The sequence below is a fragment of the Syngnathoides biaculeatus genome, chromosome 22, assembly GCF_019802595.1.
Source record: "Syngnathoides biaculeatus isolate LvHL_M chromosome 22, ASM1980259v1, whole genome shotgun sequence".
In the NCBI taxonomy this organism is placed as follows: domain Eukaryota; kingdom Metazoa; phylum Chordata; class Actinopteri; order Syngnathiformes; family Syngnathidae; genus Syngnathoides; species Syngnathoides biaculeatus.
In genome coordinates, this window is record NC_084661.1 from 12,802,433 (window position 1) to 12,824,649 (window position 22,217).

Below are 22,217 nucleotides of genomic sequence, written 5' to 3' on the forward strand. Positions count from 1 at the left end.
CGCGCCAGGGGAATTGATAAAAACCACGGGTGAAAAACTGTTTCAAATGCGCATGGCTTGGAAAAAGTGTAACCGCGCAGATGGGAACGAAAACTGTATCAACACGTCTAACGGAACGCATACAAAAAGCGGACGACGTGATCAATTATGGAAGCCGAGGAGCAAAAAATATCCAGGAGCGTATCCAAACCAGGAAACAGAGGTAAGTACATTTCTCAAATATTATATAATTGGCAACTGTTTGCTCACTTTTATATTTCATGAGCTCTCAACAAATTACTGATGTACTTATTTCTTAAGTATAACATGTAAGTGCAGTAGCCTATTTGATATCAATTTCACTCTCCGAACTTTTGGCAAAATTATTTTGGTTGTTTAGACTCATATTTGTAGTTTTCAAAATGTTATGATTGCCGCGTATTTACACTGTTATAAGTAACCAGAGGTCACCATTTAACAGTGTTTTATTAAAAAAAAAAAAAAAATTGTGCCCAAAGTGGGGGGGGGGGTGTTGTCTCCCCCCCAGGCAGACATTTTCAGTGTTTCTCCAGATTGGTCATTCTCATCCCTGGTGTTAATATTAATTTATTCATCATAAATTAACCAATGAGGGAGTACCCTTTGAGTTACCAATTTAAGACCAATTCATTTTGTTTACAGGAAAAATGTAATGTGGATGAAAACATTTCAATTTGAGGTAACTAAATAAATGCAACAAATATTAAAGACACTTGAATCCTGCCCACCACCGCGTCAAACTTCTCGTTCTTTGAATTACAGAAAACCCGATACAAGATGGCAGCATTTTATTTTGAGACCAAAGCCACAGTAATACGAGTCAATACTTGTTTAACCAAATGAAAGTTTTGAATTATTGCATTGCAAACGCGCGTAACCACGACGTGACTTTTGACTGTAAGCGGACGAGGAAGAAGTTTCGACGGTTCCAGTGCATGATGATACATTTCAGAATTTAATGTGCTCTAACATTTCACATGTCCCAAGTTCAAAATGAAATGGGGGGGGGTGTTCAAACAAATGTATTTACATCACATAATTACAGCAAGGCAAGTCTGCTTTAAAAAGGGAAGCCTTACGTGCACAGCACCATACATTATGTACAATTAGTTATAAAAGAGAGCCCCTTTCGTCCTGGGGGGGGGGGGGGGGGGGGGGGCAACTGCTGTAACAGTCCTGTTGTCGATGGATGACTTCTTCTGTTGTTTTTACAGGAACGAGCGGCTCCGGAGAAGGCTGAAGAAATGTTAGCGAGGCAAACGTGAGCGCGGCGCGCGCGTCCCCTAACGACCCGGACGTTGAGCGGCCCTCGGCGTCAGGAGAACGTGGCGACCAGCGCGATGACGAGGATGAGGATGACCACGGCCAAGCAGATTGCGATCCAGATCTTTTTCTGCGGGATGCGACGAGAGCCCGGTACGGCGTTAGTTGACCTCAACGAGACTGTCCAAAAATGTTACCTTGCGTGCTTTCTGCTGATACATGACCGCCTTCTCCGTGTTCTCTTTGGCTTTCTCCACGTAGTCGGACGACTGGTTGATGTTGTGCTCGATATGGTCCACCATCTCCCCCTGCGGGACGGAATGTGGCATTGACGTGCTCAACGCTACCGAAAAAAGTGCTTACGTTGCAGGTATGTTGTTCATTCCTCAGTCAGTTAAAATTGGGGAAAAAAATATGACTATAGGAAATAATTCAGAACTTTTGATTGATAACCGTCAATAACTGTGAGATTATTGGTGGTACCTGCGCCTCCACCTCCATGGCGAGGTACTGGAACATCTCGTGAAGATCTCGGATGCTCCTCTCCAGCTTGAGGATCTCGTCGTGCCGCGACTCGATCTCGTTCAGCGCCTGCTTCGTGGCCTTGGCGTCGTTCAGGATCTGAGCGACGTAAAGCCCGCGCTTCGGGTCAGGACGATTGTTTTGGCGCCCTTTACGCGCTTCCTTCAGAACTTTTCCCCCGCCTTCCTTCCCGTAGGCCCACTTTTTTTTTTTTTTTTTTTACAATTATAGCATCATTACATCCTTGGGTTAAATTCTTCAACTTTTTTTTTTATGCTGCCCGATACATTTTCTGCCTTTCTTAACTCCTTTTGTACCTGTCCAACATGGATTTAGAACACACACACACACACACACTGTTCTTGAAAATCTAAGTTGTTTTCTCGTTACTCACATTTTGCGTGAAAACGTCGGTCTGGCCGGTCTCCAGCATGGAATCCAGCTCCTCGTCTCCCACCGTGGTGCCAGCTGGTGAGACAACAGATGCAATAATGTTGCTTCATCTACCCCCCCCCTCCACCCCCACACCCGTGTCTCACTGATTTTGAGTTGCCTCCGTATCCGCTCCACATTGCGTTCCCTGTACTGGCCCTGGATGCTGTTGCAGTGGCTCATCAGCTCCACAAACTCTCTGGACAGGATGGCGTGCTGTGGGCGCAAAAATAATAATATGGTGAGGGAGAGGCGCACAGTTCCGAGGACCCGGGTTCAATCCCGGCCCCGCTTGCGTGTGACGTTTGCATGTTCTCCCCGTGCCTGCGCGTGGGTTTACTCCGGCCACTCTGTTTTCCTCCCACATCCCAAAAACATGCAACATTAATTGAACACTAAATTGCCCCTAGGTGTGATTGTGGGTGTGGCTGTTTGTCTATGTGTGCCCTGCGATTGGCTGGCGACCAGTTCAGGGTGCTCGTCGACGGCCGGGATAGGCTCTGGCACTTTCCCCTCGTGAGGATAGGCGGCAAAAAGAAAATGGGCGGATGGCTGAAAATCTTCAAAACAACACATAGCTCCACCTGAGTGCGCTGCATGCGAGCGTTGACGGATACATATTTGCCGTCCTCGTCGCCCTTCTTAGGTTCAATACCTGCAGTCAAGCAAACAAAAGAAATATGTAAGGTCGGGTTATGTGACGTGCGAGGGGAAAAAAAAATATGAATTTAATCTCTTTACTTTGGCTTATGTCACCAATGACATTATTCACTAAGCCACTCATTAAAATAAAATTAAAAAAAAAAAAACATACTGACAAATAAAAACAGCGTGATTAAGGCGTTGACTTCAAGTGTGAGATTTACTCTTGAGTTTCCTCTGAATTTGATTGGCCAGCTTCTTGATTTCGTCCCGTAGCATCTGCAGCTCTTTCTTCATGCCTGCAAGAGTTGCAAGTTTCAGTTTCGTTTTGGCAAGCGTTGACGCCGCCGCCGCGACTCGTCACGTGGAGACACAAGAAAAAAAACAAAAAAACGCAACGAGGAACGTCTTGTCTCACCCTCCTCGGGCAGCGCCACGCCCAGGATCGTTTTCTGCTTGTTCTCAAGGTCGCACACCATCCTCTTGAAAGTGTTAAGGCCCTCGTGGATTTCTTGCACCTTTACAAACCGCGCCGGACGCACTTTTACAAAAATTGTCAGCCAGACCCGAGCGGTTTACAGACTATTATTTTGCCGACCGCGTGCGAATCCCGCCAAACTGGTCGCAAAAGTCGTCACCGTCACCTTTTTAAAGAAGCTCTCGTTGTCCTTCTCCTCTTTGGCCGAAGAGCCTCCGGGTTTCATCAGGGATTTGCCCTCGTCGTCATCGTCCGAAGCGTCTCCCTTCTGCGCGTGTCGAAATTCAAAAGACAAAAATCCATGTTGTGAGTCTTCAAAACCCACCAAAGATGATATTCCATGTTTGGATTTCTTTCGTTTTTGCACAAATAAATGATTTACGGTACGTCTATTTTGAAGCTCGAAGTCTGCTAATCTGTTTTCAAAACTTCATCATGTGACAGTGCGCACAAACCGCTCTCCAGAAATGTTCAAACTTTGCAAATTGTGAAATGCTCGAGGCAAAAATAAATAGAAACATTCAAATTTAGATGCGGTGGCTCAGCTGGTTAAGCGTTCGCCTCACAGTTCTGACATGCCTGGTTCGATCCCGGACCCGCCTGTGTGGAGTTCGCATGTCCCCTCCCCCCCCCGTGCCTGTGTGGGTTTTCTCCGGGCAATCCGATGTGACGATCTGAGTGCTCCCCCGTGCTGAAAAGTCCCCTTGGGATTCATGCGTGTAAAAGTTTTGGAATTTTTCTACTTCCGTGCCGGTCTGAAACCTCCCATCCATGCTTCTTCCGCGTGTTCAGAGGATTGTTCGGGCTCAGTCATTAAGCCAGATTTGGGATAACGAAAGTAAGTGTCATGTCACCCGGAGCCATACCCGAACAATCCTCTTGATTCTTGTTCAATGCTGGAACATGCTTTTCAGTTGATAAACAAAAACAATACGTTCGCATTTGTTTCTGTATTTGGCTTTGTGAGACGTCCATCGCGAAATGCACAGGGAGTGAAAATGAACACGCGGAAGAAACATGGATGGGGAAGTTTCAGACTGGCACAAAAATAGAAAAAAAAGTCAAAAAAATTCTACGTGCATGCGCATTAACCTGAAGAAGACCTTGCAACATTAATTGGACACTAAATTGGCCCGTTGACAGCTGGAGTAGGCTCCAGTGATCCCCGTGACCCTTGTGCGGATAAGCGGCTAAGAAAATGGATGGATGCATAAATGCAGGTGCTTTTTGTTGGGGGGCTTGGGACGCATTAATGGCGTTTAAATCTTTTAAATGGGAAAAGTTGATCTGAGTAACAGTCACGGAACGGAATAAACTAGTAAGTGAAGGCACCACTATTTTAGGACACTTTCACTTTTGTTCTACAATTTCCTGCCAACGACTTAATTGACTAAATGATGTATGTATAGATGTATGTAATATATAGCGACAGGTATAAATACCTATGCTAGATCTTACAAAATTAAGCAATGTGTCAACATTTTGTGACATTCGTGTTCAGCGGTGAGCAGTGAGCTTTTCTTCCCGTAAACTATTCGGCTGTCTTGGCCGAACACAGCCGGGAAACGCCTGGCGGGCGGGCGGACCCCCCCCCCCCCCCCCACTTCGCACGACCTTCAGCGGAAGTTGTGAATAAAACAACGCCCAAAAGCGAGCGTGGAGCACAACCGTACAAAGTGTCAAATTGTCTTGATTGCGGACATTTTCAACGCGTTCGGATTCGGTCGCGACAGGAGTGGGGGATCCAGAGAAGACAGCTGAAACCGTTTACTCGGTTGGGTGCTTAAAAAAAAAAAATGGAGGTTAGCGTGCTAAAGCTAAGCGTTACTACACTGCAGCTGGCCACCGTACCCGTCATACTTACGTTCCCCAATTCTTTAGTTCGGTCCCGCATTGTCGTCGGCTCCTAACCGAGCTGAGTGATGGCAGGGAACGCCGCAGCGGTGCGCCAAAGTGTGTCGACTTGTCAACGAGCTGAGGATGAGGAAAAAAAACGGTCAGCGTTGAAAAGGTGAAAAGTTTTTACTTCGGTTGTCATTCAACAAGTTTGTTGGGTTTCACTTCTTCTTCGTATTCGCCTCTTCGAGGGTCTGAAGCGGACATTCGACTCATTAGCGCCTTCACAAGACGCTGTCGTGGAAGTGCACCACAACGCACCCTTTATTTACAGGTACACTAAAATCTTGAAAAAAAAAAAACAGTACTGTTGTGCATTTAAAGCATTGTTTCGCAACATTTATTTTATTAAAAAAAAGTGACTGTCTTTCATCTTCAGCAGATAAATGCTCTAAATTACCATATTTATGTGTGCAATTTAAGGGCTATGTTAACATAATTTTATATAACACAACAACAACAAATTTTATTTTATTCAGACGTATAAATTGCATGCCCTGCAACTGGCTGGATATAGACACTCTTTTCGCTCAAAGCCAGTAGGGACCGGACGTATATGCATGCATATTTTGCATTATTTACCCCTGTAGAGAAACAAAATGCATCTATTAAAATATAAGCACATGAATTGCATGAGTCAGTCACATCTCGTGCATCGGAAAAAATATATTACGAGTGAATTCTGACAGACTTGTTTATTTTAACATCCTTTTTTTTGTGTGTTTCTTTGACGAAAGCTCTATGATACGTGATAAGAAAATGACGCCCGGATTTATTTCAGTGTGAAATTTGAGCCTTACAAAAAAATGCAAAGTAATTGGTGGAAGAAACAGTCCCACTGCTAATTAACTAAAAATTACACGCGCCATTTCCACTGATTATGCAGGCACTGGGCATATTAGATTGAAATTTAAGCAAATGTAGGCGGTAATTTAGTTGAAGTTAAAATAATAATAATAATAATAACGTCCACAAACAATGATCGTACAGTCTGGTAGAAAATGAGGAAAGCAGACTATTGGGATTGGGAATAAAAAAAATTAAAAAAGACAATTGCATGGAGCAAACATAAATACAATAAATCTTTAAGGTGTCTTGTATGTATTAAATAAGGAAAACGCCGCTTTAGTTCGACATTTTGGATGATAATGCAACGAGGCTCAAATGAAGGTTGGTGTTTGATTGACTACATTTCCCAGGATGCACCGGGAAGCCAGGCGTCGAGAGACCGAGGGAGAGAGCGGGAGAGAGAGAGCTGTCAGTGGCCGAGCACGGACGCGCAAATTCGGTCGGCGAGCACCGCCGCGACATCCTCGGGGGCCGGCGAGCGAGGCGACCCAGGGATCAGACACACGCCGGCCGGCCGGCCGCCCTCGTCGCCATGAAGGCGGCCGCTCGGCGTGGATGCGACGGCGGCGGACATCATCCGTGAGACCCGCGGAGCTCGCTCGTGTGGCGCAGGAGAAGACCACGACGACAAGATGAAGAAGCAGTTCAACCGAATGAGACAGCTCGCCAACCAAACAGTGGGCAGGTAGGAACGGACCGACCGGAGCTCACCCGAGCACACACTCGCCGTCCCCCACCACCCCACCCGCGTGTACGTCGCGTGAATGCTGGCGTGGACGCGCACGCCGCCGCACAGGCGCGTACACGATGCCCGGAGAGCACCCACCACCCCACACCCTCCAGGCACCCTGCAGTGATGAGAGCGATGGGGTTGGACTAGCGTGGCTGTCACGTACTGAGGTCACTTCATTAAGTCCATGATCAATCTGATAATAAACATACAATTCATAATCAATACATAACTGTGGCAATCAAAAGTAAGCATCTGTTTTTGTCATTCAATCAAATTAGATGGTGTACTTAATGGAGTGTCCAGTGAGGATTTGGAATTGTGCTGAAGAATTGTTATTATTATTTTTTTTTTTCCAGGATGGAAAATAATACATAGATACACTTTTGTGTCACAGGTGCTTCTTTGTATCTTTGTAGCGTTTTCCACAATAACAATATTTTCCCAAACTGTTCAACAGACGTCGTGTCTGCTCCGGTGTGCAACTCGATGATCAAGTAAAACTGTCATTTCGCTGTTATTCTAATTTTACAATTGGTTCCATCTGACAAAAAGTTTGTTTCCTTGTGGCCCTGCATTCCAAAAAAAGCTTTCTTTTTTTTTTTTTTAATCCCGGACTTGTACTTTGCGTCCAAGTATTTCGGAGCAGTACCGGTTAAACACGACAGCACGTCACGCTCGATGAGCAGATATGCGGTTAATCCATCTTTAATCCACAACGTATGCAAACGTATGACTTTTTTGTTCTCCTTTCAGCAGAATTTCTTGTTCTTCTTTTCTACTTTTCTTCTCTCGCCATGGCAACACAATTTGTTTGCTGTATCTCTATAGCGCCCCCGCCTTCCTGCAATTGTGTCCAATGTGGTCCAATCTTTCATTTTTGGCACTGAGAACTTTTCGGATAGGGTTTTTGGTGGCGTAGTGGTTCACATAGCTGACTGATTTACCCAATCCATGGCTTTTTCTACCTTTGATTTGACAGCTGACCAAGTTATCCTGTAATTTATGAATAATTTTCTTGCCTGTCAGGGAATAATTTACAGTACCAGTGTTTGCCATTTGGCCTTGGCCGAGGCCCGGTAGTTGCTCGCGCGCGGCGCTTACAGAGCGAGAAAGTGGGTCGACTTGTCGCCTCTCATCGACCAAAGATCTCCGTGTTTGTTCAAACGTGAGCCGGGACCGCCGGGCTGCAGACGCAGGCGCTGGTTCAAGATATGAAAATATATATATATATTGGTGAGAGAAAGAAGCCCATCATTGTCACATTTATTCCTGGCTGGGAAATGGATGCAATTTTTCTTTAGATTTAGTTTTGTCAATATATTGTATAATATTATAACCCAAAATTAATTATTATAATTGATAATCAATTATTGCTTTATTTTATATTTTTATATAATTAAATAACTGGCTGTTTTATTGTAAATAATAATGAAAAATGCATGAAAAATTTGATGTATATATTTAACTTTTGAAAAATGCATTTGATATATTGGATCATTCAAACTATATCAATCGTGAATAGTTAAGGTAATAATGGATTATTGTTGGCCAAAATGATTTATTTTAACGTGTAAAAGAAAATTTTGAATAATTATAATGCATATGGGTTCATTTATTAGTGTTATTTAAAACAATTTGAAATGTTAAATATACACTTGAGCTTTTAAAGCCTAAATATAAGAATTAAAACATGAAAAATGTATGTAATTTATATTATTTTTTTAACATATAAAGAAATCGCTAAAAAGTTACATACTGCATATGAGTTTGGCTATGTTACATGAAAATTTTGATGTATAGATTTGACTTTTGAAAAATGTATTTGATATATTGGATCATTATAACTCTATCAATCATCAATAGCTAAAGTAATAATGGATTTCTGTTTTGTCAAAATTTATTTAAAAAATTTAATGTGTAAAAGAACATTTTGAATAGTTATAATGTCTTCATTTATTAGTATTATTTAAAACAGTTTTAAAAGTGAAATATACATTTAATATTTTAAAGCTTAAATATAAAAATTAAACATGAATAATTTACATTATATTTTTTTAACATATAAAGAAATAGCTAAAACAATTCCACGTACTGTATATGCATTTGGCTATATTTTATCTAATTAAATAATTGCTTAATTAATTAAAATAAAACTAAAAACTGTGACAATTGGACATTAGTGAATTATTTTATCATTAATTATTATTATTAACGTTCTATTTTTTTTTTTTTTAACCCCAAATATAAATGACCTAGCCCATCTGTCAAATGTGGGCCCTGAAGCACAGAAGTTTTTCCCTGCAGGTCCTAAAGGGATCTAACTCGGGTCTTCTGCGATTGTGACCTTAAAGCGTCATTATGAACGGGACTCTATTGTGAGACATGATCAGCAAGGACAAGCATGTTCCCCCTCTTCTAAATTGTCCCTCCGATGCCGCCGCTCCCATCCAGATGTGGGTCGCCAGAGGTTCAGACGCAGTTCAGCTCATCTCCGAATCAGCCAGCGCGCGGCGTTAATCCCGCCTAAACTGCGCGACCGAGCAGCAAAGTGTCAAAGCCGACGCGCGGAGAACGTTCGAGTGGGAGGGTGACGCGTCCCCGTCTTCTCCATTCGCGGTTTCCATGGTGACGCCGGCGCAAAGAGAAAGGAGGAGCTTCGAGGCGGGGCGGGGGAAGCCGCGTGGACATGAGTCGGCGGGGTCGGCTGTCCAGGGACGTTCTACCTCTCCCAGATGACTTTGAGCGAGAGGCGGGGTACAGTTCTGACTGGTTGGCGAGCACACCCTAGACTTGCACACCCTAGTCTAACTATTTTACACTTAAAATGGCTAGACTCATTGCTAACCCTTTTTAAAACGGTCCATTTTCCCCCTTTTGAACCATTCAAATCAAGGTGTCCAGTCCTACAGGTAGAAAAGCTGCCCCACTGCATTATGGATCTTCCAGGATACTTGACTGTTATTTTCCTGAAAGGCTGAACATACAGTTGTTGCGCATTGCTAAAAAGCTCTATTTTTACATCTGTCCATATTAATCTTTTGCATAAAAAACAAGTTCCCTCGGAAAAAGTTTGATTTCACTATTATTAATTATATTCTGTTATCTATACTGTGGACAAAGATTGTTTTTTTTCACCTCATCGTGTAATTTCTGGCACACTGTAGTCAGTTGTTCTTAATGGGGGCCTCAAAATGCTAAAATGTGGTCATGGAATATTAATTTTGCATGTTTAATCTTATTACCAAGAACACCTTGGACGTATGGATACATAAATAGAGTGCACCTTTTTGAGAAGAAACTATAATATTCAAGCGATATTCTCAACCTCTAAAGAAGGTTCGCTCCATTTGCTTACCCAACAGTCCAGGAATGATATTCATATTGTCACGCTCTATTTTATGCGCACGTTTTACAAGATTTGTGGCCACAAATGAGAATAAGTAAAAATGGTCAAACTGGTGATTATTAAACATATTGAACCCGCAGGGGAGAAAACTGGAGAAATTGTTTGTGTAGCATGTTAAGACATAAAAGTACAAACAATGCCAGAAGGAGCTACATTGTGTGATTTGTAGACCTAGAGAAAGCCTATGACAGAGTACCAAGAGAGTAACTGTGGTACTGCATGCACAAGTCCGGTGTGGCGGACAAATATGTTAGAATAGTTCAGGACATGTATGAGGGGCAGCAGAACACCGGTGAGATGTGCCGTAGGTGTGCCAAAAGAATTTAAGGTGGAGGTGGGACTGCATCAGGGATCCGCGCTGAGCCCCTTCCTGTTTTTGTTCCAAAATTACATAAATAACATTAACGCGTTTGAATGTTAGCCTCATTGCAAACATTACGTACTCATTGGAAGTCGTGACTGCTTTGACTTTTTTTCGCTTGGCGACAGCAGCAAGAAGAGGAGTTGGGGGGAGGGGGGGGGTTATTATGGGATGCTCCCTGTGCAGCAGGATCTCTCGGCCGGCGTCCCGGTCCTCAGCGGCAAACTTTAATCTACTCAGCGGTTTGACTCGCGACATGAGCAAAACGACTTATTTTAATTACATTTTCCTTGTCCAGGATTTTATTCCTTAATCACGCTGATTTTGGCATTTTCTCATGCAATATAAACCTCATTTCTTAAAGTATGGCGTCCCTCAGGGTTCTGTACACATTCCACTGGTCTTTACCCCTAAAGAAAACGCATTAAAAAAAAAAAAAAAACACAAATACGACAGTAGGCACAGTAATGACACAATAAAAACAGTTTTTACATTTTATTATGTTCTTAAACAGGACATGTAGATGTATTTTTCTTTAAAACTCATAAGAAAAAAAAAAAACTTTGAGTTTTGGAAACATTACATCTGATAGTTACAAAATGTTTCCGAAAAGCCAAATCTAAATTATGCCAATGTATTTTTTTCCCTCTGCGCCTCTAATGATCATGAAAAGAAAACGAAATAATTTGTCAAGTGTGTGCACATGTCGAAGCATTGTCCTTTGCGGCAGGTAATTTAATAACTTTTATTGGCAGCATTCATGGTCAGTAAACATACTTTAGATTAGGGGTGGGGAAGATCTATTTTTTAATACAGCCCACCATGCATTTTTGTTTTCTTGAGTCTTGTAATATTTGCTGCATTCATTTAGCTGTTTTGGTGCAAAATTTGTTTTTATGCATTAATCTCATAATTTCTTGATTTATTGCAAATAACAATGATCAATGTGTTTAAAATACATTTTCATTCATATAACTTAATAAAATAATTGGTTAAATTGTTAAAATAAAATTACAAGATATACATTATCCTTCCATTACATAAAAAAACATTGACAGTAATTTAAAACATAGTAAAATAAATGAATTTATATTTCACTTCATTAAATAGTTGTTCAAACTGATTAAATGAATGATTAGTAATAATTTATGCAATGAGCACTTGTGATTTACAATGTAAAAATCTGAGGAAAAAATAAATCTGGATTTTTAAATATTAAATATTTTTTCAAATAACTAGAAATAAATCAATTGGAAATAATAACTCAAGAAAATAGCATGAATTAGGAAATTAGAAATAGGAATTAGAAAAATCACCATTTTATTTACAAATTTTTCCAGTAATTACTATAGGATTTATTATCAATAACTTTAAAAGATGACTTCTGATTTGCAATATGAAAACAAGTAAAAGGCTTTCATTAAATTTATCAACCAATACCAAATTAATTATTCATTATTTATTTATTTAGATTTGTTATATTTATAATTATTATGTTTAATTTTTATTTATTTTTAATAATTAATCAATAAACCAAATTGAAATGGACATTTATTGATTTGCTTTTAAATTCTGATAACAATTTTCACTTTTTTTTGTTTTTGTTTTTTTTTCATGACCAAATACCCTACAAGTGTCTGTATCCTCCCGGAGGTCGCCGGTGAGAACCACTTGACCCGCAGAACCAAATTTAGTGGACCACGCTCACGCTTTTTGCCGAGCAGCAGGCCGATCTTTTCCTTTGATTCGACGGACGCATGACTCAGAGCTGCAAAGCGCTCGCAATGTTTGTCCTCCACATGTAATCCCATCACTGTCATCCACATGAGGCACGCAACCTTTATGAGTCACGTATTGCAAACTTTTGTCCACTGTGACAAGCGCGGGAAATGGTTTGGATACTGTGAGAATGCTTGAACTTTGGCCTCCGGGAAGTACGTGCGGCGTCATGGCGAAAATGTCTTTCGGCCTCCTTGAGTCGGTTGTGGACGTCACTGACCAGTTTGGGTTTTTTTTTTCCCTCCCCCGTCCCCGCCCAAAAGCATGAGGAACTCTTGCAGCTGTGTTTGCGGGATGGCTCACCCAGCTGCAGCCACGCTCCTGCTCGCTGAGAACGCAGACGGGACAGGAAGTGACGTCACGGGCAGGGTGCTGCGCTTTTTGTAACGCTACAGATGCTTGATGAGACCCGATACCGCTTCTGGAACGTTCTATTATATTCGGGATTGTTTGCAACGTGTAAATCATCCGAATTCCTTCACGTCTGTTCCGACATTGGCTGGCAACGTGTCCATTGTCCTTTCTATCTCAGACCAGCGCAGAACTGGTTTTAATGAAATTGGGAATACCGTGAGTGGTATTCCAATTGAATGAATGAATGGATTGATGGGTGGTCCGCTCTCGGACAACCGGGCCAACGCTCCGCCGTGTGACCTCATTTGGGCGTTTCCCCGGCAACGGCGATCGCGGCGATTTCCCGTCTTCATGCGTCACAATGACCTAACGCGAAGATGTTCACCCGTCCCTGGTGAAGGTGGACTCAAGGACGTGGAGCGGATACTTGAACGAGAGATTCAGAGAGGCGGAGGACGCTGTAATTTTCCAACAGTTTACCAAACAAGCGTGTTGGCCGGTGGCAGGGATACGTCAGCGCGTCTGCCATGTTGAACGTGTCAGAAATGCTTGTAAACATCTCGTCCTGGCTGTCGCTCCGGTCGCTCTGTCCACTCGGTGAGATTAGCAATCAAATCATTAACTTCTAAAATGTCCCAGTTTGCATCTACGGGGCCAAACCTGTACCACCAGCATGAAAATGTATCGAGTTCTGGGGGGGGGGGAAGAAGTCTCGTATCCGTGGTATTTATGGAACAATAACCCCCCCTACATTTTTTGCGATCGTCCAGCACCAGGACAGGACTCGTACATTTAACGGAAAATGATTTGCCGGAGCACTTTAGCAACACACACATCACATACGTAGATAAGCAATGCTGTGCGTCTGTGGATGCAGATTCAACATTTTTTATGTGTCCCTGATCATTTTTGTGCGTCTCGGAGGCAGAACTCACATCGAACGTGAACCCTGCATAGCTAATCATCCATCCGTCCATTTTCTTTGTCGCTTATCCTCACGAGGGAGCTCTGGAGCCAATCCCAGCTGTCAACGGGCAGGAGGCGGGGTACACCCTGGACTGGTCGCCAGCCAATCGCAGGCCACATCGAGACAAACAGCCGCACTCCCAATCACACCTAGAGGCAATTGAGAGTATCCAATGAATGTTGCATGGTTTTGGGATGTGGGAGGAAACCGGAGTGCCCGGAGGAAACCCACGCAGGCACGGGGAGAACATGCAAACTCCATACAGGCGGGGCCGGGATTGAACCTGGGACCTCAGAACTATGAGGCCAACGCTTTACCAGCTGAGGCCACCATGCTGCCTATAGCCAATTATTCTCGTCTGTATTGTTTTAAATTCATACTGATTAAATAACACATCATTTATTAAAATACATAAAATGGTAAAATTCAACATTTTTAATTGTACTATTGAAGCAAAAAGTATTCATATATTCTTTACATTACATACATAAAAAAAGTCAAAAGGTGCATGTAAAAAGTGTAAAGCACTTTTTATTCCTAAAGTACTTCTCAATAAATTATTATTTATGATTAACTGAATTATAATTAACCAACCCGTTATGTAAATTAAAAAAATATAAAATTAATACAATTAAATTATTTGAAACATATTATTTGTAATCTTTTTAGATGCACAACCGTAAAAAAATGAATACATACATATTAATTAACCTATTTTAAGAGGGGAAAAAAAGGGCCAGGGGCAATACTTTTTGCACCCGTTTTAGCTGCAAAGGGGGACCCACGTTTCCCCCACCGGAGTCGTCAGCAGTTAATAACATCCTTGGACGACGTTCATCTTCCAATTATGGAAAGTCATCTTCGCTCCGTGCAGTTTGTGCCCCGCTACGCAGAAGCTGCAGCAAATCCCGAGGCGTCGTCTTTACGAGTGAGAGCGAGAGGATGCGGCCCGGTGGTGTGTTCGGGAGGGGGGCGGGGGGAGGGGGGGGGCGCGTCTGGTCGGGAGTATGTTTCTCCCCCAAAGGCCTCAGGCATCCCTCTGGACATGAAGCCTAATGAAAGCGCAGCTGACATTTTCAGAGAGACAACAGATACTGTTGGAAAAGCCCCCCCCACACCGGCAGTTGCCGCTGAAGGATTCTGCCCCCCCCTCACTCCACCCTCCCTGCCACATCCAAACTGGCATCTCTCCGCAATCCTTTCAAGGGGGTAGCATGCCAACATGGTACCATGCTCGGACGCTTTGTCAGATGATTGCGGTGGAACGAAGGAGCCAAGTACAAATACGGACTTATGATTTTTAATTGAAAAACTTGTACTATATGTATTTTTACACAAGTGTCTAGTTCTACTCAAGTACTTTTGCTATGTCTGGATGTTTGCAATAACTCTTCTGATTTCTATCCTGCAAAAAGTCACACAGTCTCAAATCTTGGCCTTCAAATTTTCAAGCAAGTCCCAATTTATTGTGTCAAGTCGAGCCCCTCAAACAGTCCTTTTGTCTTAGCCAAGCGAGACCCAGTCCCAAAATTGCTGACTTCAGCCTGGCCCGCGTCGAGTCAAGGTCCCGAGTCCCCCGCCTCCGTTGTCCTGTTCCCGATAACGTCGAGGAAACGAGGAATGTGGGTCGTAACGAGGCGGAGGGGCCTTGCGGGGAGCGCCATAAATATCTCCCCGCTCGAAATGGAGCTCGCGGTAACGGGTCCGCGCAAACCCAGAGGAGCTGAAAGGAGCCTGGGGACACTTGGCACTGTGAAAAAATGCACGGGATCCTCCTTCCCTTTTATTTCGTCAAACATGCTGAGTTGCATGCAGACAAAGAGAAAGAGAGAGAGAGAGAGAGAGAGAGAGAGAGAGAGAGAGAGAGAGCATCCATCCTTGGAGATCTTTATTGATGCTGCAGACTTGCAACACACCTGCTAGATGGGGTAAACAAAGGCGAACTAGACTCGTCGTCATTGTGGGAGTATTTCAAAATGGCAGACAAAATGGGCCTCATTGTTTATCGGTGGGGTCAATTAAAAACAAAAAGTTATAGTGTGGATGATTATAGTTATAAGTGCTCCTCATTAAGAAAAATCAAAGTTTTTTGTATAAATGACTAATCTCGAAATAAAATAATTATTTTTTTAAAATACCTCTTGCAGTAGATGAAAATGAATCAGGATGAAAAAAATATTTAAGTATATTATTGAAAATGTAAACCTATTTTTAATTGATTTAATTATAACTAGTTTACAAAAAATATTTTTTTTCATTTAAATCATAAATCTCTATTGAAATAAAATAATCAGTCATTTACTCCTGATACACCAGCTAATTATTTCACAAAATAATTAAAACGTTAATGTTTTCAATTTTAATGAAAATCACGAATCATCATCCTTTTTAAAATACCACTTACAATGCATTAAAAATGAATCGGGATGAAAAAATATGTATGTTATTGAAAATGTAATCCTGTTTTTAATTGGTGTAATTATTACTAGTTTACAAAAAAATCACAAGTTTCTTTTACTCATTAATCTCTATTGAAATAAAATAATTGGTTATTTACTCTTTATTCACCAACTAATTATTTCCCCAAATAATTAAAAAATTAATTATGCTTTCAATTTTAATGACAAAATCAGAAATATTCTTTTTTTTTTTTTAAATACCACTTAGAATGCATTAAAATGAATCAGGATGAAAAAAATATTTATGTATATTATTGAAAATGTAATCCTATATTTAATTATGACTAATTTACCAATTATTTTTCCAAACAGCTGAAGAATTATAACATGTAAAAAAGTATCTTTGTTCACATTTAGTTGCGTCTTCCTCTGTCAGAATGCCACCAACTCTTTCGAAAAACATTATTTTAGGTTCTGCTTTTCCGTCGGTTTTGATTCTGAAACCTTTGCTTGGACACCTCGCACACCCGCCGCCAGCACCGCCACATTGCGTGTTTTCTTTGCGGTTGTATGGCAAACGCACGCGTCGCTGCCATTTGCGTTAGCAGTGCGTTAAGCGGAGATGTACTTCGGATTTTATGGAGTAGTCCATGAGCTCCAAAAATCAATTAAAGAAACTACTCCTAATAACCGTATTCAAATTGAAGCGCGGAAGTACTCTAGTGTTATTATTTTTAGCCCGGCTGAATTATTGATGCCGTAGGCGAGAGAAACATTAAAGTTTTAAGTCGGCGTTCCCGGAGCCGATTGTGTGACGGAACCAGAAGCTCAGCACTTCCTCACCGGATCCATCACAGAAACTTTTTTTTTTTTTTAAATCCCAATCATCCATTTTCCATGTACCGTTTTTTTCTCGTTAAAGTTTCTGGTGTGCTGGCGTCTTTTCCATCTGTACATCCCTGTTTTAAAATAATGTTATTTTCAACTTTTTTATGTGTATTTTTCGAGATGTTTGAGATATCCTGTTATTGTTTTGTTTTCAGTTTTAGTTTAGAAATCTGAAGGCAAGACTTCCTTGCGAGGTCAGTTGAAAAGCTGATGGAAAATGCTAGCATCCATATCACATTTATATTAAAGTTAATGCTGTGCACTTTCTCATCATAATTATTTCTTTTCAGAATTTTACTTTTGGAATAAATGACAAAGACTTAATAATTGGGATTTACTTTTCAGTCACCCCGTATGGATCGTTCCCAGGGCAGATTTAGACAATTTGTCCCACAGGGAGGTCTTAGCCGAGATTCGAACCCAGAACCTTCGCACTGTGAGCCGGACGGAGTTATATAACGCTGTATTTGCTGTGATCTGGGATGTTGACACCGATTGTTGAAGTGGGTCGAGGTACCAATGGCGGAATTTGGAGCGCAGCCCGCATTGTCGTTGTGCAGGAGAAGTTTGTTGGAGGGGGCGGGCCAGGCTTGACTCCCTCCCCGGGGACCTGCTGGACACTTTTGCAATTTTGGACTGTGAGCTGCATTCCGATGAGCTCCCCTTTCTGCACCAGCACCGGCTCTGGGCCGGGTTTTGTTGTCATGTGACCCCGGTGTTTGTCATGCAACACCAGTGCAACGCCAGCCGGCCCAGTACAGTTGGATTGTTGCCAGCCAATCAAATCCTTGCCCCACTTGATATTTACTACATTTGCTACTGTTACTCTGGTCCATTAGATGTCGTGAGCATGTGTGTGTTTGTGGGTCTGTGTTTGTGTGTGTCTGCACATTTGTGTGTCTGCACCTGTGTGTATAAGTGAGTGTGGTTGTGTTGTTGTTAATGTGTCTTTATTTGTGGCTCTGTCAGTGATTGTTTGTGTAGGACTATGCATTTGTGCACGTTTGTTTATCTGAGTATTTGTGTGTGTGTCTTTGTCATTGTTTGTGTAGGTAGGCATGTGTATTTGTGTGTATTTATTGGTCTGTGTGTTGTTATGTTTGTATCAGTGTTTGTGTTTGTGGGTCAGTCTGCGTGTGTTTGTGTACTTGTGTCTTTGAGTGTCTTTGTGTTGTTGTCAGTGTGTCTTTGTTTGTGGGTCTGTCACTGATTGTTTGCGTAAGACTGTATGCGTGCGAGTTTTTGTTTATCTGAGTATTTGTGTGTCTCTATGATTAATGTGTAGGTGTGTCTTTGTCATTGTTTGTGCAGGTATACGTGGGTTTGTGTGTGTGTATTGGTCAGTGTGTTTTTCTGTTTGTATCAGTGTTTGTGGGTCAGACTGAATGTGTTTGTGTATGAGAATGTGTGTGTGCATATTTGTTTATCTGAGTATTTGTGTCTGTGATTTTTGTGTGTGTGTGTGTGTGTCTTTTTCATTGTTTGTGTAGGTAGTCATATCTTTGTGTGCGTGTATTGCGTTGTGTGTTTTTTCTGTTTGTGTTTGTGGGTCAGTCTGGATGTGTTTGTGTACATGAGTCTGGTGTGTGTTCGTCTGTGAGTGTCTTTGTGTTGTTATCAGAGTGTCTTTGTGGGTCTGTCAGTGATTGTTTGTGTAGGAGTATGTGTGTGTGCACATTTGTTTATCTAAGTATTTGTGTGTGTGTGTCTTGTCATTGAGTAGGTAGACGTGCATGTTTGTGTGTGTGTGTATTGTTCTGTTTGTATCAGTGTTTGTGTTTCTGGGTCAGTCTGTACGGGTTTGTGTACTTGTGTCTGGTGCGTCTTCGCTGCGAGTGTGTGTGTTTGATTGCGTGTACACGAATGTCACTGACTCACCGTGTCGACGTAGGCGTGTGTGAGTTTTCATGCGTGTGTTTTTCGTTAGGTCAATCTGTGTGCTTCTGTGTTTGTGTCCATTTATTTGCGTGTACGTGTGTTGAAGTTCCTTCATTTTCTTTTCAAACCGAATGCACCAAATGACATCATCCATCCATTTTCTTCACCGCTTATCCTCACGAGGGTCGTAGGGCGTGCTGGAGTCTATCCCAGCTGCCAATAGGCACGAGGCGGGTTACACCCTGAACTGGTTGCCAGCCAATCGCAGGGCACTCACAATCACACCTATGGGCAATTTAGAGTGTCCAATTAATGCTGCATGTTTTTGGGATTTGGGAGGAAACCGGAGTGCCCGGAGAAAACCAACACGGGCACGGGGGAGAACATGCAAACTCCACATAGGCGGGGCCGGGATCGAACCCGGGTCCTCAGAACTGCGAGGCCAACGCTTTACCAGCTGCGCCACCGTGCCACCTCATTCTGACGTTCGAGACAAATTGCGCACTTGTACAGCATGAAGTCAGTTTACTGTCAGTGCGCTAATTAACGTCAACCAGCAGGCAGGCTTGCATTATGTTTTCATGTCATAAACGCGTTTGTGTGCGTGTGTGCGCGCATGTCCCAAGTGGAATTCCGACCTCGTCTCCGCCACCCTGAGCGGCTGCCAATCACAACCTCGCGCGTCTCCCCCGCGTGAAGTGCACCCATTCAGTATGAAAACGCGACCGTTCGGCGCGGCTATCGATGACATCATCCCAGAAAGTGTTTCCTCCCCGCTCCGCGGTTGCCACGGAGACCGCTGGCCGGGTAACAATGGGCACAGACTGAAAGACCTTATTAGTCACATCACTGCTAATCCTGACATTGAGGCTGACACTGTGTGTCTGTGAGGAGGTGGAGAAAGTGCACACACCCACAGACACATGCACACAGGTGTGCATTGGGCCTTGTTGTCAAGGTGACAATTATTATCAGGCGGATTGATGCCTGACGAGGCAAAGGAGGGAGACGACCAGATAGTCAGGTCTCATTCTTCCTTCGGTCTTGCCGTCCTCCCCGCCTCTTCCTCCCCCCTCCTCGTCCTCCACGACCCGTCCCCTCCTCACTCGCCGCCTCGCCGGGCCTGAAAGCAGGTTCCACCCCGTCTGCTAGCGAGGGAATGTGGAAGAGAAAGCTGCGGATCAGCAGGGCTCCAGCTTCGGTTCTGTGAGTTTTTTTTTGTCTTTGTGGAACAGGAAGTGTGTGTGTGGGGGTGGGGGGGGGGGGCGACCGGACCGGGTTGATGACTTCATTGATCACTTGTCGCTTTAGGCACTCTGCTTTTTACTTAAATAACAAATCTGTGAAAATGAACGGAAGGGAGAAAAGACAATGCTACATAAAAATGCTAAAATATTATGCTACTGCAAATTATGTAACACAACTGTCTTTTTACACACAATTAGCAAAGTATGGTTTTAATAATTTTGAGGTCAGTGTTGCATGGTAAAAGTAACGTACAAATAAAATGTGATTCATGAATCGTGTTTTTTTTTTTTTTGCATAATGTATGCCAGTGCAAAATTTTTTTGTCGACACATATTGCATTATGAATGGAAGACATAATAATATGATTTATGAATGAATAAATCAATCATGCAGCGGTGAACAAAAAGTTGCACTACAGCAGTATAATAGGTTTATCCATCCATCCATCCATTTTCTTTGCCCCTTATCCTCGCGAGGGTCGCGGGGAGTGCCGGAGCCCATCCCATCTGTCAACGGGGAGGAGGCGGGGTACACCCTGAACCGGTCGCCAGCCAATCGCGGGGCACATAGAGACAAACAGCTGCACTCGCCATCACACCTATGGGCAATTTAGAGTGTCCAATTAATGCTGCATGTTTTTGGGATGTGGGAGGAAACCGGAGTCCCCGGAGAAAACCCACACGTTCAGGGGGAGAACATGCAAACTCCACACAGGGGGGTCCGGGATTGAACCCGGGTCCTCAGAACTATGAGGCCCAACGCTTTACCATCTGAGCCACCGTGCTGTCACGTACTGTATAACGAGTAAAAAAAACCTAATCAAATGTAAAAAAATATATATATATATATCAGAAATGCAGCTGTGTTGTCACATTTTTCCAATGAAGCTCTTCCTATATTAGAACATATTTATTTTTAATGACATATTTCCTCATATTGCTCATTGCACAGTAGCGAGCAAGGCGCTTCCCACAATGCTTTCCGTCACCATGAAACAAGTAAAAAATGATTTGCTCCTAACGCTTCCTGTAATATTCAGACGAATTGCAGCAAACGTAGCGACCTACGTAATGCCTGCGTGTGTATGTGTACCAGTATATGTCTCGCAGTTGCTATAGCAACCACACCCTTCCAAATTGAGTCTGACTTACAACTCGGCTTCTTTTTTTTTTCTGTATCCTCTTAGGGCTGAGAAGACCGAAGTGTTAAGCGAAGACCTCCTGCAGGTAAGCAATAACGGACACGTCACCTCACGTGCAGATTCACGAGAACGATTGTTTATTTATTGTTTATTATATTTGTTTCCGCGCGTCAGGCAGAGAAGCGTCTGGAGCTGGTCAAGCAGGTGTCGCACAGCGCCCACAAAAAGTTGACGGCGTGCCTGCAAGGTCAGCAGGCCGTGGAAGTGGACAAGAAGTCGGTCAGGTCGCCGTCGGTGAGAAGCCACACTTTTATTTTACTATACGTTCCTCACACATCCCCAAAAACATGCAACCTTAATTGGACACTAAATTGCCCGTAGGTGTGATTGTGAGTGTGGCTGTTTGTCTCTATGTGCCCTGCGATTGGCCGGCGACCGGTTCAGGGTGTACCCCGCCTCCTGCAAGTTGGCAGCTGGGATAGGCTCCAGCACTCCCTGCGACCCTCGTGAGGATAAGCGGCTATGAAAATGGATGGATGGATGTGTGTGTGTGATGATTGATGTGGCGCTGGCGCTCATGATGATTTTCTTATAGAAGAAACTTCCTCTCGCGATACTCGCACAATGTATGGTGGAGGGGGCGGCGGTGCTCGGGGACGAGTCTATGTTGGGGTGAGTACATGCGCACGCGTGTGCACAGAATCAGCAGCGGCGCGGTGGGCTAGCGGTTCGCACGCGTTCAGTACGTCTTTTGTGGCGCCGCAGGAAGATGCTGAAGCTGTGCGGCGAGACGCAGGACAAACTGTCCCAGGAGCTCATCCTGTTCGAGGTCACCATCGAGAGAGACGTCATGGACCCGCTGTACGACCTCTCCGAGGTACCGAGGACCACCGTTTGGGAAAGTGGCAAATCGCGCGTTTCCCGCCGAGGACAAAAACAATCCGATTGATGGATCGAGAGCTG

General features: G+C 43.1%; 2 protein-coding genes across 6 annotated transcripts in view; one reads left to right on the forward strand and one right to left on the reverse strand.

Annotated features, from left to right (window-relative positions):
- Positions 1 to 791: 791 nt before the first annotated feature.
- stx4 (syntaxin 4) lies at positions 792 to 5,360 on the reverse strand. The gene is made up of 10 exons (XM_061810264.1): positions 5,220 to 5,360; positions 3,522 to 3,623; positions 3,296 to 3,395; positions 3,102 to 3,176; positions 2,820 to 2,890; positions 2,343 to 2,451; positions 2,198 to 2,271; positions 1,765 to 1,902; positions 1,479 to 1,589; positions 792 to 1,411 (listed from the first exon to the last, which is right to left on the reverse strand). Exons 1-10 carry the CDS (start codon positions 5,247 to 5,249, stop codon positions 1,334 to 1,336), a joined length of 888 nt encoding a protein of 295 aa, XP_061666248.1. The 5' UTR covers positions 5,250 to 5,360; the 3' UTR covers positions 792 to 1,333.
- Positions 1,632 to 22,217, forward strand: part of LOC133495513 (rho GTPase-activating protein 44-like) — a 39,819-nt gene continuing 19,233 nt past the window's right edge. For 3 of the 5 annotated variants that reach the window (XM_061810263.1, XM_061810259.1, XM_061810262.1), the window contains exons 1-7: positions 5,235 to 5,366; positions 5,443 to 5,525; positions 6,451 to 6,785; positions 21,300 to 21,339; positions 21,429 to 21,548; positions 21,850 to 21,926; positions 22,020 to 22,131. In XM_061810263.1, the coding sequence (XP_061666247.1) occupies positions 6,733 to 6,785; positions 21,300 to 21,339; positions 21,429 to 21,548; positions 21,850 to 21,926; positions 22,020 to 22,131 (402 nt within the window). In that variant the 5' untranslated portion in view covers positions 5,235 to 5,366; positions 5,443 to 5,525; positions 6,451 to 6,732. Of the gene's footprint in view, positions 1,652 to 5,234; positions 5,367 to 5,442; positions 5,526 to 6,450; positions 6,786 to 21,299; positions 21,340 to 21,428; positions 21,549 to 21,849; positions 21,927 to 22,019; positions 22,132 to 22,217 lie in introns of those variants that run through there. The other 2 variants (XM_061810261.1, XM_061810260.1) reach the window with 2 other exon arrangements.

Coding starts and splice junctions, on each gene's coding strand:
- stx4 (XM_061810264.1), bottom strand. CDS start 5,249: ATGCGGGACCGAACTAAAGAATTGGGGAAC. Junction 1,903..2,197: donor CCGACGTTTTCACGCAAAAT/GTGAGTAACGAG, acceptor TACGTCGCTCAG/ATCCTGAACGACGCCAAGGC. Junction 1,412..1,478: donor ATCAGCAGAAAGCACGCAAG/GTAACATTTTTG, acceptor CGCATCCCGCAG/AAAAAGATCTGGATCGCAAT.